Source organism: Phoenix dactylifera, unplaced genomic scaffold, assembly GCF_009389715.1.
Source record: "Phoenix dactylifera cultivar Barhee BC4 unplaced genomic scaffold, palm_55x_up_171113_PBpolish2nd_filt_p 001145F, whole genome shotgun sequence".
NCBI lineage: Eukaryota > Viridiplantae > Streptophyta > Magnoliopsida > Arecales > Arecaceae > Phoenix > Phoenix dactylifera.
Genome location: NW_024068486.1, coordinates 102,304 through 117,471, shown reverse-complemented (window position 1 = coordinate 117,471; position 15,168 = coordinate 102,304). Strand labels below are relative to the sequence as shown.

Genomic DNA, 15,168 nt, shown 5'->3' with positions numbered 1-15,168 from the left:
CGGGCCAGCTCGATTATGTTAGAGGGTGACTCGGCCACTGTCATCCGGTGGATTCAGAGGGGGCTGAGGGGCGGGGGCACAGACCACCCCTTGATCCGCGATATTGTGGCGATGATGAGAGATGGGATGGCCATCCAGGCCAAGCATGTATTTAGGGAGGCCAACGGGGCAGCCGATTGGGTAGCTGCCTTCGTGGCCCACCATTCGGGATATGCTCTTTGGTCAGGGGAGGGGGAGTTGCCATCGGCACTCCGTGAGTTACTGTATTTTGATCTTATTGGGTGTATTCACACACGTATTGTATGAAGCACCTGTTTTAAGCAAAAAAAAAAAAAATGGTCGGTTTTTAGCTATGCTTAAATGCATCAGCCTTTAACTGATATTTTTTATAACTGATATTTTTTATAAAGGTGATTTAAAGCGTCGTTATAATTATTTTTTAAAAAAATAATTTTTTTTTGAAAACATTTTCTGCTGGATAGTTCTGCAAAGAAATTATTTGCTTTACACATCTCATCAACGATCATGCAATATAAGTACTTGCTAATAATAACAAGAAAATTTGAAGAATTGAACACATAAATCATAGTAATACATAACAAGAAGAAGGCAAAACATGGTGCAGTCCTCGCTCAACTTCTTTCAAGTATTTCCTTCACATCCTTGACAAAATGGTGCAGTCTTTGACTTAACGGCGCAATTGAGAATAATGGATCCCCAAGGGGATACAATTGGATCCTTGGCTCCAACCTTTTCTTGATAGAATTTCTCTTGTATTCAGCTTTAAAACAAGCCACATAAAGATTTTAACTTACATCTTGGCATGTTGCAGCTGGGATGAGGGTGTGCGAAATTGAGGAGATGAAGGAGAGATTAAAAGCAAGACCATCCAAAATGGATCCAGGTAATTGCCTATATACTTCCAGGTAGAAGTCCGGGTATAGTCTCTTATATATGCCTGTAAGATTGAAGCCCATCCTCTTGTAATAATTCTAATAGATTTGCTTGGTCCAAGGCTTTCTCTATCAATAATCATATTTTCAAACCCCTCTTCAAGCTCGACATCAGCCCTTTTCTTCCTCTCCATTTCTCTCCTCAACTTAAACAATAAACTCAACACAAATCTAGGACACATACCACAACATCTTTCTCAACTCATACTTTTCTGATCCCTTTGATCCAAACCTAAACTGAATGGATCGGATTTCTAAAATTGGAACAAGAAGTGATACAATCCGGACAACATTGTGTGCACCTATAGATACTAGCATTGCTCTATATGTGTGTGTGTGTGTGTGTGTGTGTCAAGAGCCCAATGTGGTGTCAGGCATACCTTTTGGGAGTCAAGATCTACCAAGAAGGATTAATCAATTTGTAATGGTTGATGCCGCGGCAATGAAGTTAGGAAAAATGTGCATGGGGGCTTTGTGCCTTTTGCCTAAGAATTTAAAAGAAAATAATAATAATAAAAAGGATATGCACTAAAATGCATATTGGCCTCTTTATTTATGTAGCATTTCTTTGCCTTATACATGCAAAAATATGTATATTTATATTTTCCAATTCCATATCATTGCACATAAAGTATTTGAAATGATGATAAGAATAAAGCATCCAAATATTTTTTCTAAGCAAAACAGTTAGGATGCCTACACCTGTCACTTACATTGATAAAAGCATCGAAAGAAAAGTTTCAGCATATAGCAAATATAGAGAGGCTTCTAGGCTTGCTTAAGCAATTCACTCAATTACAGCTTTAAGTCCTTAATAACTAAACCATTTAAATGGTTTCCAAGCATTTCTATTTATTCTAATAGTCCATATTTCTACTAAACTTTCATGCATGATGCATGGCAGAAACATCAAATCCTAAACCATACACAGTGGGGAAGCATTACAACTTTGCAACTGCTTACCTGCGTCCTCTGCGTCCTCGGTTTCTCTTGGACTTTGGCCTAGCAGAATTTATTGTTACAACCATATAAATCCATTCACATATCCTATCAATGAATTGGATATAAGCATACCTTGTGCTTTTTTTTAGCATCACTGCACCAAGAAATCCCCAGAAGCCAACCACAAATCCCGGACTTAAGCCAACATAAAACCATATCATTTCTGAACCATTTTCATCCTGTTTTTCTTCTGTTGGACCTTCTGCAGGTTCATCGCTGGGGCATTTTTCTGGCAGAGGCTGTCCACAAAGATACTGATTGCCAATGTAGATAGATGGATCATTCAAGGTTTGGAGTTGGTTGCCAGATGGAATCCTTCCTGATAGATTGTTGTGGGACAAGTTCAGGCGCTCCAAAAAATTCAAATCTGCGATGCTTGTAGGAATTGTGCTTGATAGGTGGTTCAGTGATAGATCAAGTGACTCCAACTGCCCCATGGCACCAATATTGATCGGAATTCTTCCTGTCAAATGATTCCCCGATAAGTTTAAGGAATGAAGCCCATGAAGGTTTGTAAACTCCTCAGGAATCTCTCCAGAAATATTGTTGTCTGAGAGATCTAAGCTTGCCACAAATGAGAGCACACTAGTGAATGTGAGTTCTGAACCTTTCGTGGTTATCTGGATATTTTCAGTATAATAGGAGGCAATATATTCATCAAAAACAGGTTTGCCCCCATTTGGAATCATAATCATGGCCGTGAAATTACCAAATGATGGTGGCAAAGTTCCAGAAAGCTTGTTGTCAGCAAGATCCAACACTTGAAGAGAAGCAAGGAGTGACAGTTGCTTAGGAATATTACCATCCAACATATTTGATCGCAGACGGAGAACCTTTAATGATAAGAGGCTCCCTCCAATCCACTCAGGTATGCTACCTGACAACTTATTATTGCCAAGGTCAATAGTAGTCAGTTGTTTGCACTGTTGCAAGGACAAAGGAATTTTACCAGAGAAGTTGTTGTCTCTCAAATGCAGTGATATGAGCTGACTGAGAGATCCCACTGAGCTAGGAATGCCTCCTGACAATTTGTTATCAGAGAAATCAATGACTCCCAAAAGAGATGAATTGTTCCAACAGTTAGGGACAACTCCTGATAAATCATTATCGGCAAGATTGAGAACTTTTAGATTATTTGCCCCACAAAATGCTGATGGAATGCTGCCATTGAACCTGTTATGTGCAAGAAGCAGAATGCCAAGATGGTCGACACCACCACCCAAGGTTGGCAGAATAGGTCCAGAGAATAAATTGTTGGATAGATCTATTAATCCTGGAATCTGGGTGGGGGGTAGAGGTTCAAAGCTAGGTAGCTTTCCTTTCATATGATTATGAGAAACATTAAGAAAGTACATAGGCGGACGCATGTCCGAAAACCAATCAGGGAAATTTTCTGATATTCCTGCACTAGATAAGTCCAGTAAAGTTAAATCAGTCTGGTTCCGAAGCCATGTAGGGAATTTGGGCCCCAGTGGACAAGACGCCATGCTGATGTAGCGTGCTTTAAATGGAGGAAGCCAATCTTGACTCACATTTACTGTCAATGAGTTATAAGACAGATACAATTCTGATAAGCTTGTGAGGTTAGCGAAGTGGGCTTCAGTCAGTGCACCTGCCAAGGAATTTGCTGCAAGATTCAGATAATAAAGGGCAGATAACTTCCCCAATGATGCAGGAATTGAACCGTCCAATAAATTAGAACCAAGATCAAGATAGCCCAAACTTTGGAGCTCTCCTATCTGATTGGGCAAAGGACCGCTAAGATTGTTCCGTTGCAAACTAACATACCATAATCTGTTGGTGCTGCATCTCGAGAAACCTTCCATGAATCCTGCAATATCTCCACTTATATTGTTATCAAAAGCAATAAGGTTGCTCAAGTTGCAGAGGTTACCCACTGTTCTAGGTATCTGCCCGTTGATAAGATTCTGTGATAAATCCAAACTGCTCAACTCACCGAGATTCCCTATGGTTTCTGGAATCTCCCCACTAATTTGATTGTCATACAACCCTAAATTCTGCAGCTTGGTAAGCCGCCCAATGGTCTTTGGTATTTCACCACTGATATTGTTTGCGCTGAGGACCAGGGTCACCAAGCTTTTGAGATTTCCCACAGTTTCTGGTATACGCCCACTGATGCTGTTAGAGCTGAGGTCCAAGAACTCCAAGCTTTTGAGATTCCCCACAGTTTCTGGTATACACCCACTAATTGTGTTTATACTGAGGGACAAGGACACCAAGCTTTTGAGATTCCCCACGGTTTCTGGTATACCCCCACTGATATTGTTCTGAATCAAATTTATTGACTGCAAGCTCTTGAGACTGCCTACTGTTTCTGGGATGTCTCCACTGAAGTTGTTCGCTAAGAGATCTAAGACTCGAAGCTTCTTGAGATTCCCGATGGCAAGTGGTATAATGCCATGGAAATTATTGTACCCAAGGTCTAGAAGTTCAAGGCTGCTAAGATTAAACAGCCAACCGGGTATGCTTGAAGCAAAGTTGTTCCAAGAGAGATCAAGTGTAGTAAGAGAAGTGAAATTAACATGGGGTAGTGTAGAGGGAAGGCTAGGAAGAGTAGCACGAGACAGACGCAAGACAGAAAGAGAAGGGAGCATATTGATCACATGAATCCAGTTGGATGCTTTTGAGAGGTTGACATTACTCATGTCAAGATGCTGCAGGAAACGGATGGAAGGTAACCAGCCAAGATTGTCAACATCCGAAGAGTTGTGAAGGTTTGAAGCGAGATCAAGATGGAGTAAGTTTGAGAGGTTCCCGAGTTGGTGAGGGATTGTTCCACCAAACCTAGCATGCGAGAGGTCTAGATACTCCAACTTGGCAAGAGATCCAATGAAGTTAGGGATCGGGGCACCACCAAAATTGTTCATGCTCAAATCCAAATAATTCAAATGTCTCAAGCGAAGTAGTGAAGGACTTACCTCACTTTTATTAGGATATTCAACATTATATGGGTAGTGGAGGTCAAGCTTTACGACATGTCCGGTGATGGTGTCGCATCGAACTCCTCTCCATCTGCAGCAGTCTTTTTCATTCCAAGAGAGCCATCTGTGGGCGTCATAGATGCCCTTTCGTATGCTAAGAAGAGCCTTCCTTTCCCTCGCTATGCAGCCTCCTGACCCGGAACTATTTCCACTGAAACAGAGGCATAGTTGCACGGATCCAAAGAAAAGAAGGAACGCGATCCAGATGGCATAAACAAGAGGAATGGAAGTATTGGTTGAAGCCATGAGATCTCCCTGTGCGAAGGAGCAAAGGGAGGATAGTTTGTTGAGACAACTGAGTTCAGAGGGGGACGAGAATGGGATCCTTTGAAGTGTTCCTCTGTCATGTTAAGTAGTGACTACTAGCGGACAAAAAAAATAGACCAACATCTGGAATAAAAAAAGAAAAAAGTATTCTCAAGTCAATGCAGCTACTAGTGGACAAGAATGTTCCCTCTGCCGTTGGGAAGAAGTAGGCAGGACCGAAGTTTTGTGGACAAGAATGTTCCCTACGCTGTAGGGAAGAAGTCGGCGGGTCCAATTTAAAGAAGTTTTGTGTTGGTCTTCCTGAATATAGTTTCAAAGAGTCATTTAATTGCTCTTCTGCAGTTACAGCAAGAAGTTTCAAAGAGTCATTTAATAAGTTCAAAATTAAAGTTTATTACAAAGCCTCAAACTTTATTATGTTGACTTGACGATGCCGCTTTGATGCCAGTTCCCAATAGCAACTTTTCAATATATACCACATTTAGATTCCAAAATTGATCCATCGGTCAGGTTCATATCCCTAATCTAAATTAAACTACTCAACTATTATCACATATAATGAGCTATAGCTCTAAAATTTACCCTGCCAATTAGTATCGATCCTTTCAAGGTAAATTAGAAACTCAAGCCGCACTATTCTCGAGCCAGGCCCTATCCAGCTAGAATGTGATAGTTAGTGGGTCGGGTCTGCTTTGCTTTTATGATATTTGCGTCTTTTTTAAAATGAAAGGGGTTTTGAATTATGTTACTTGGTAAGTCTGTGAAGCACAATCTCGTCATTAAGATAATGCGCAACTTTATTGTTTAAAAATACTCAAAAATTCTGAAAATGCTATTATTCGTTATAATGGACCTCAATGAAATCCTTATTAGCTGTTATATTGTTTGTTAAAATCGGCTTGGTAGTGATATAGATAATGATATATTATTAATTATTAATAACTAGAACGTATTGCAGTTGCTGATGCCATCCACTATTCACCAGAATAGAGAATATTTTTGTTTGTTATCACTGGATCAGTAATTATTTGACCTTTGTAACAGCCGTTGTCTTTGGTTGGGGCGACTTCTTGATGATTGAATTTGTGATTAAGCTCTCCGTTTTGTTTCATTCGACTTCTCTGCTGCTTCTGACTATTTCCTTTGCCGTTTCATTCCACCTGCGCTTTCATATATGGATGGCTGGAATCTCTACTAGCTTTGATCCTTTTGTCGCACCATCCTTCCTTTTCTTTTCTGTTTTCTCTCTATAAAAAAACCATTTTCAATAAAAGCCAAATAGCAGTCTCTCTGCAACACGTCAAAGATTTTTGATGCAGCACCACGATGGGGAAAGGATGCGGTAATGACAGATCAGTGAAAACCAGAAGATAAGGAAAAGGAAGAAGAGGAGGAGAGGAGGAGAGGAAGAGAAGAAGGGGAAGAGAGAAAGAGAGGAGAAAGAACGTAGGGGAGAAAATTTTAATCACTTCATTAAAACCCTAATCATGAAAATAGTCCCCTATATATAGGGCTCAAATACACAATTAGCTTAAAACCTCCTTACACAGAAATAAATCCTAATAAGTCCACAAATAACACAAATAAGCCCTAGAATGCAAACAAGCCCAGAAATAAAAATAAAATAAATATACAAATAAAATGGTGGCCTAGCTGATGTCCCCATCAACCCCTCCGGATGGAAAAAACTCGACCCCGTCGAGTACAGATCTGGCCGGCTGTCGTACTGCTCCAGAAGGTCAGGGTCAAGGCGTTGCAACTCAGCTCGCGAAATCCACGTTACATCCGATTCGGGTCGACCTTTCCACCGAACAAGGTAACGTTGGTAGCTTCCTCTCCTGATAGATATAACCTGCTCATCTAATATATGTTCTATGTGTTCTCTGCGTGCATTAAACTTTGGAGGTGGAGGCTCAATAGCAGGTACTGGGTCAGGGTGATCAACAAAAGCGGGTGTATCAACAAAAGGATCAAAAGAAATGGATGTTGACTTTTTGTATGGGACTAAATCTTCAATATTAAATGTCTCACTAATCCCATAGTCTTCAGGAAGATATACAACATAAGCATTCGAACTGATTTTCTTTAGGACTTTGAACGGTCCCGTACTATGAGATTGCAACTTTTTGAACGTTCCCGATGGAAGTCGTTCAGGTCTAATTCTCACCATGACATAATCGTCTACATTCAATTCTTTATAACGTCTATGCAAATCAACAAGAGATTTATATTTTAAGTTATTAGAGTGAATATGTTTGCTGATTTTCTGATGTAATGAATGCAGGTGTGATGCAAATGATTGTGAGACTCAGAGACTCTATATTGATGAGACATGGGAATCAAGTCTATGGGCTGCCTAGGTTTATATCCATTCACCACTTCGAAAGGATTCATGCCTAAGGACCTATTGACCGAACTATTATATGTAAACTCGGCGGTCGGTAACACTAAATCCCAGGTCCTAGCATAGGCCGACGAAAATTTTAATTTAATGCCAATCATGTGCCCAAAAATTTTTCTAAAAAAACTCACGAATCTAACATCTCTATCAGATATAATATATTTTGGAAGGTCAGGAGGTCTAACGACTTCATTGAAATAAAGTTTGGCAACTCCAGAAGCGTTAGAAGTCCTAGGACATAGGAGAAAGGGAGCCATATCTAAAAAATGGTTCACAACCATAAATATGAAATCGTGCTTGACATAGGTACGAGGAAGTCCCAACACGAAGTCCATACTGACATCTTGCCATGGGATCGTGGCACTAGACATAAAATGTAAGAGGTCGTTCGGCCTAGGGATGGGAAGACGATACTTAACCATAATTTTATTGGGGGTAAGGAGTGTGGGTATAGCACAGGGGCTCAAACTCTCATGAATATACCCTCGGGTGAGGAGTTCGTCAACTTGACGTTTCAATTCAGTGTGCTCGTTTGGATTGAGCCTATGATGGGAAAGATTTGGTAAGGATGATCCAGAGATCAATTGCATGCTGAATATCACGCATCGGAGGAAGTGTATCTAGAGGATCCTGAGGGAGGACAGAGTGAAACTCCTCCAGCAGGGGAACTACTACCGGTGGGTGCTTAGGGTTGGACTCCACACTGATGGCTCTAGCCACAAGGGCAAACATAGGTGATTGGCTTTCGATATCCTTCATTACCTCTTTCGAAGTAATGATGTGAAGTGATTCATCTTTCCGTAGTGTAGCACTCTTCTTTTCAGGGGTGGGCTCTCTAGGAGGCAATGAGTTCAGTATAATTTTCCGACCCTGGAACATAAATGATGCGGTTGGATCCACTAGACCGCCTCGGACTTAATCATTTGGTTATTTTTGCTTTTGAGTCCTTGATGTTAATTTTATTTCAGCATAGCCTTGCTCGGGTTAACCGACTTGGCCTTTATTAGAGTTGCTTTGGGTTTAGTTGTTTCTTGAATTCAATTAGATCAAGTCAAGTTAAGGGGTCCGGTAGCCACCTATAAATAGATGTGGTGAGCACCTATTTCAGTATGCAAAAATTGATTGAAAGGCTTTTGCCCTAACTCTCTTCCCTTCTCTCTTCTCTTCTTGCGACGCCTTCCTCCTCTCCCTAGGCCGCCGTCCAAGGCCGCCGCCCCCTCCTTCATCCGGCTGCACCACCTCTGTCCCGAGAGGCCAGCCACCTCCTCCCTCTTCTTCCTCCCCTCCTTGATCCCTTCCACCTTCTACAAACAACTCCTTCCCGTTGGATTTTCAGCCCGTCCTTCCCTGCGCAGTCATCAGTCGGAGGCTGATATCTTAAGATCCCGATGTCATCTCTAGACCCACGACCTACCGCTGGAAAGCTAACACGGAGATCTACGACATATCCAAAATTGAGATCAATCTGACGGATGGATCTTTAGAAATCATGTCTCCAATCAGGTCGGAACTACCCTTCCAGAAATCAAGAAGAGTCAAGAATCTTGGGATACGGATCAAATTCTATCGGATCGCATCAATTTGGTATCAGAGCAGTTCAATCCTTGGCCTTGGAAGATGGTGAACACCCGCTCTACAACCTCGAAGCAGCAAGAAGCAGCATCTTCAAGGGGCGTCGACCCACATCAAGAAGGCTCGCGATCACCCGCGGCCCCGACGGACCTGAGACCCGATCTTGATTCCACCGACCGTCTCTTGGAGTTCTTGCGTGGGAATCAAACAACTATGCAGCAGAGCCAACAACAATTGATGGAGAAGATGGATACCACGCAACGCCATATTGAGATGATGTTGCAACTATTGCTATATCAGCGGCAAGAAACTCCACCAGGGGGAGCTCCGCATCGGACCCGGGTGGAATCTCCGGCCCCTACCCGTGGATGACCAGGACGGAGGGGACCCCCTCCTCGTGAGCCTCTCCTTCCCAACCCACCAGAGGAGATGCGGCTGGACCAAGGAGAAGATCGACCTAGACCTCGACCCGAGCTCATACCGATTGGCGCACGCGCTAGGGCTCGGGGGATGAGCCCGATTGGCATCGACGACGGGTCGGATATAGAGGATGATCCCATCCAGAATTTTCAGATGAGGAACCAGCGTGTGGGGGAGTACCCACGCCGAGGATATGAACGAGATCGGGACCGTAATGGAGATCGAGAGGGAGGAAATCGCGGACTGACTCTTAGGTTGAAATTTTCCAAGTTTAAAGACGGCGATCCTCTCGATTGGGTGTATCGAGCTGAGCGGTTCTTTCACTACCATGGCACAGCGGAGGACCAAAAGGTATTGATCTCATATTTTCACCTAGAAGAGACCGCCCTGCGATGGTTTCAAACCGCCGACCGAGCCCGACGTTTCAACGGTTGGGAGGATTTTTCTGCAGCAATTTGTCGGCGTTTCGGCCCTACCGAGTACGATGACTTCCAGTCTATGCTATCAAGGGTCACCCAAAAGACTACTGTTAGAGCCTTTCAAGAGGAGTTTGAGAGGATCAGCAACCGAGTGGTGGGGTGGAGCGACTCCGCGCTGAAAAGCGTATACCTCGGAGGACTTCGTGTCGACATTCAAGCCGAGGTGAGGACTTTGCGGCCACAATCTCTGGAGGATGCCTTTGCCTTGGCCCTAATGGTGGAAGAGAAGATCAAGACCACTCGATCAGCGGCACGGGGCAGCTGGACCAACCCCCGGGCCGGCCAAACCGCATAGGGCTCCATTGGCCAGCCGAGAGCGCCGACGGTTGCAGCAGCCAACACAGGGCCGAGGACCCCTCTTCGCTTGTCAGGTGACGTCAAGAGGGTTGAGCGTCCACCCGGGAGGACCTTGACACCAGCACAAGTGGAGGAACGTCGAGCAAAAGGCCTATGTTTTCGCTGCGACGAGAAATTTATACCGGGACACCGGTGTGCGCGGCCCGTCGGAGCGGTGATGTTGATCGACGGATTGGAGGACGAGGCCGTGGCTGAAGATGGTGATGAGGTTGCTGAGGATGAGCCCCAAGATTTAGAGGCCAAGGAAGAGGACGTGCCACCTCAGATTTCATTGCATGCCTACTCTGGATCGGCGACACCGAAAACGCTACGCGTGGACGGCATGATCAAAAGACGTGTGGTGCGTATCCTCATAGATACGGGCAGCACCCACAATTTTTTGGATGAGAGGCTCGTCAAACAGATCGGTCTCATAGCAGAGCCGACATTGGGCTTCGACGTGGCATTGGGTGACGGAGCCACGTTGAGGGCGGAGGGCATATGCCGAGGTATCACTTTGACAATCCAGGGCAGCCAATTCAAGCTCGATCTCTATCCGTTGGCATTACGAGGAGTTGATTTGGTCCTTGGTACGCAGTGGCTGCAGAGTCTTGGCCCGGTTACATTCGACTTCGCCGAGATGTGGGTGACTTTCAGACGGAGCGGACGGCGAGTTAGATTGGATGGCATTCGGCCTAGCCCAAGGGCTGCACTTCAGCCCCTAGTCGGCTTGCCCGGACCCGACGCGCACAGCTACTTGATGCAGCTCTTACCTCTGTCGACGGAGACCACGACGGAGGCAGGTATACCTACTGATTTGGCTGCTCTCTTACAGGGGTTCGCAGATTTATTTGAGGAGCCTCATGGTCTTCCACCCGAGAGGAAGCACGATCATCATATAGAGATTGTACCGGGAGCAGAACCGGCGAATGTGAGGCCTTACTGCTACCCGCACGTTCAGAAGGAGGAGATCTCAAAGATGGTACGAGAGATGTTGGAGAGCGGCATCATTCAGCCCAGTAGAAGCTCATATTCATCGCCGGTGCTGCTGGTACATAAGAAGGACGGGACGTGGCGATTCTGCGTCGACTACCGGGCACTTAACGCGATCACCGTTAAGGACCGGTATCCGATTCCAGTCATCGAGGAGCTGTTGGATGAGCTTGCTGGTGCGGAATACTTCAGCAAACTTGATCTCCGTGCCGGATACCACCAGATCCGTGTCAGGCCCGAAGATGTGCACAAGACGGCGTTTCGGACATACGATGGCCATTATGAGTTCAGGGTGATGCCGTTCGGCCTCACCAATGCACCAGCGACGTTCCAGGGGCTCATGAATGACATATTCAGACCATTACTACGGTGGTATGTCCTTGTATTCTTCGATGACATACTGGTTTACAGTCGTTCATGGCAGGAGCACCTAGAGCACTTAGAAGAAGTGCTGAAAATTCTGCGCGGAAATCAATTGAAGGTAAAGCGATCCAAGTGCCTATGGGCCGAGCCGAAGGTCGAGTACCTAGGCCATGTCATCTCTGCTGCAGGTGTGGAGCCGAACCAAGCAAAGATGCATTGCATGACCGAGTGGCCGCTACCCAAGAATCAAAAGGAGCTGCGAGGATTTTTGGGCCTAACCGGTTATTACCGCCGGTTTGTGGAGGGATATGGAAAGATCGCCACGCCACTGACCCTGTTGCTGCGAAAGGGCGAGTTTAGATGGACCGAGGCAGCGACGGAAGCATTCGAGAAGCTCAAGGAAGCCATGACGACGGCCCCGGTTTTGGCACTACCCGATTTCGCCAAACCATTTGTAGTCGAGTGCGATGCTTCCGGTGCCGGCATTGGTGCTGTTTTGATGCAGGAGGGACGGCCAATTGCTTTCATGAGCAAGGCGTTGTCCCCTAGGACCCGCTCGCTGTCCACATATGAGAGGGAGATGATGGCGGTCATCCATGCAGTCACAAAGTGGAGGCCGTACCTTATCGGCCGCCGATTCATCGTTCGGACTGATCAGCAGAGCCTTCCATTTTTTCTTGAGCAGCGCATACATACTCTAGCCCAGCAGAGGTGGGTGTCGAAGCTTCTCGGCTACGACTATGAGATGGTGTACAAAAAGGGCGCAGAAAATCGAGTAGCGGATGCACTATCGCGCCATCCCGAGTCCGGCGAGTTGGCGGCTTTGACTACGCCGTTTTTTCCTTTTATTTCAGACTTGAGGACCGCCACATGCCGGGATCTGAACCTAGTACAGATCCAGAGGGAGTTGGCAGCAGATCCGAGCAGTCATCCCGAGATGGAGGACCGAGATGGGTTGATTCTGGACCATGGGTTGATCCGCGTGCCCACCGATTCAGCCATGCGGCAGGTATTGATCCAGCACTTCCATGATACTCCTTTTGCTGGACACGAGGGATTTTTCAGGACTTACAAGAGGCTGAGTCAGAGCTGTACATGGGTAGGCATGAAGGCAGCGGTCAGAGCTTATGTACAGCAATGCGATGTGTGCCAAAGGGCGAAGGCGGATTCACTGCGACCTGCGGGTCTACTTCAGCCTTTACCGATTCCTGATCAGGTTTGGGAGGATGTGTCGATGGACTTCATTGAGGGGATGCCATTAGTTCGAGGGTACTCAGTGATCATGGTCGTTGTGGACCGCCTCAGCAAGTATGCCCACTTTTCGGCGCTCGCACATCCATTTTCTGCTCGACGGGTGGCAGAGGTCTACATACGGGACATTGCTCGATTACATGGTATGCCTCGGACTATTGTTTCTGATCGTGACCGCATTTTTGTTAGCGCATTCTGGCAGGCTTACTTCAAACAGCAAGGGACGAAGCTTGCCATGAGCTCGGCTTACCACCCTCAGACCGATGGGCAGACGGAGGTGGTAAACCGCTGCATCGAGCAGTACTTGCACTGTATGATTGGTGATCGGCCCCGAGAGTGGCTTTCTTATTTACCTTGGGCCGAGTATTCGTACAACACCGCTTTCCACTCAGCCATAGGGATGACACCCTTTGAGGCGGTGCATGGACGAGTACCACCGACGCTGCGAGTTTATGATCCACTGTCACATGCGGACCGGACAGAGGCAGATTTTGAGCTCTTAGACCGCGATGCTACCTTACGGCGGTTAAAGTTCCACATAACGACTGCGCAGAACAAGATGAAGCAGCTGCATGATCGGAAGCACAGAGATCCAGTATACGAGGTGGGCGACTGGGTATACGTCAAGGTGCAGCCTTATCGACAGTTGACACTACGGCCCATGGCGAACCAGAAGCTCTCTCATCGCTTCTATGGGCCCTTTCAGATAATGGAGCGCATTGGACCCGTGGCGTATCGCTTGGACTTGCCAACTACATCGAGAGTTCACCCGGTATTCCACGTGTCGCTTCTGAGGGCCCGGCTTGGACCCAAGACATCTGTCGGCCCAATCATACATGAGCCACCGGAGGACGAGGTAGTGGAGCCGGTTCGAGTGCTGGCGAAGCGTAGAATACGAGTAGAAGGACGACTGGAAACCCAGATACTAGTGGAGTGGCTGGGGAGAGCAGCAGACCAGGCCACATGGGAGTTTGAGACTGAGATACTTGATCGTTTCCCTGACTTCCGACCTTGAGGACAAGGTTAAGGGAAGCGTGGTGGAGTGATGCGGTTGGATCCACTAGACCGCCTCGGACTTAATCATTTGGTTATTTTTGCTTTTGAGTCCTTGATGTTAATTTTATTTCAGCATAGCCTTGCTCGGGTTAGCCGACTTGGCCTTTATTAGAGTCGCTTTGGGTTTAGTTGTTTCTTGAATTCAATTAGATCAAGTCAAGTTAAGGGGTCCGGTAGCCACCTATAAATAGATGTGGTGAGCACCTATTTCAGTATGCAAAAATTGATTGAAAGGCTTTTGCCCTAACTCTCTTCCCTTCTCTCTTCTCTTCTTGCGACGCCTTCCTCCTCTCCCTAGGCCGCCGTCCAAGGCCGCCGCCCCCTCCTTCATCCGGCTGCACCACCTCTGTCCCGAGAGGCCAGCCACCTCCTCCCTCTTCTTCCTCCCCTCCTTGATCCCTTCCACCTTCTACAAACAACTCCTTCCCGTTGGATTTTCAGCCCGTCCTTTCCTGCGCAGTCATCAGTCGGAGGCTGATATCTTAAGATTCCGACGTCATCTCTAGACCCACGACCTACCTCTGGAAAGCTAACGCGGAGATCTACAACATATCCAAAATTGAGATCAATCTGACGGACGGATCTTTAGAAATTATGTCTGCAATCAGGTCGGAACTACCCTTCCAGAAATCAAGAAGAGTCAAGAATCTTGGGATACGGATCAAATTCTATCGGATCGCATCAATAAAGCTACACAAATTCGAACGTCCATGAAGTGTGACATCCCTATCGTATAACCAAGGTCTCCCTAGAATGACTTGACCTACATCCATCGGAAGGCAGTCGCACCAGATCTCGTCTTTATAAGATAGGAATTGAATCAGGACAAGGCATCTTTCCGACACTGAGATGGATGTCTTATCTACCCAGGCTACCTTATATAGGTTGGGATGAGGGGTAGATTTCAGGCCAAGGTAGAAAACAACTTCAGATGCAATGGCGTTGATACAACTCCCACTATCAAATAGGATTTTGCATGTTTTACCATTGATCTTAAGAAACGTGTAAAATAGGAAGGTTCTACGCCAATCTTGTTTGGTCTTGGTTTGAGCTAGAGTACACCGAACCACATG

The 15,168-nt window shown here is 45.9% G+C and overlaps 1 protein-coding gene across 1 annotated transcript; it reads right to left on the bottom strand.

The window, feature by feature from the left end:
• Positions 1–1,587: 1,587 nt before the first annotated feature.
• LOC103699602 (receptor-like protein EIX2) lies at positions 1,588–5,267 on the bottom strand. Its single transcript, XM_039121574.1, has one exon. It carries the CDS (start codon positions 5,201–5,203, stop codon positions 1,913–1,915), a length of 3,291 nt encoding a protein of 1,096 aa, XP_038977502.1. The 5' UTR covers positions 5,204–5,267; the 3' UTR covers positions 1,588–1,912.
• Between the last annotated feature and the right edge of the window lie 9,901 nt (positions 5,268–15,168).

What these genes read in the sequence shown, in the direction of transcription:
- LOC103699602 (XM_039121574.1), bottom strand. Translation starts at nt 5,203, where the DNA reads ATGGCTTCAACCAATACTTCCATTCCTCTTGTTTATGCCATCTGGATC.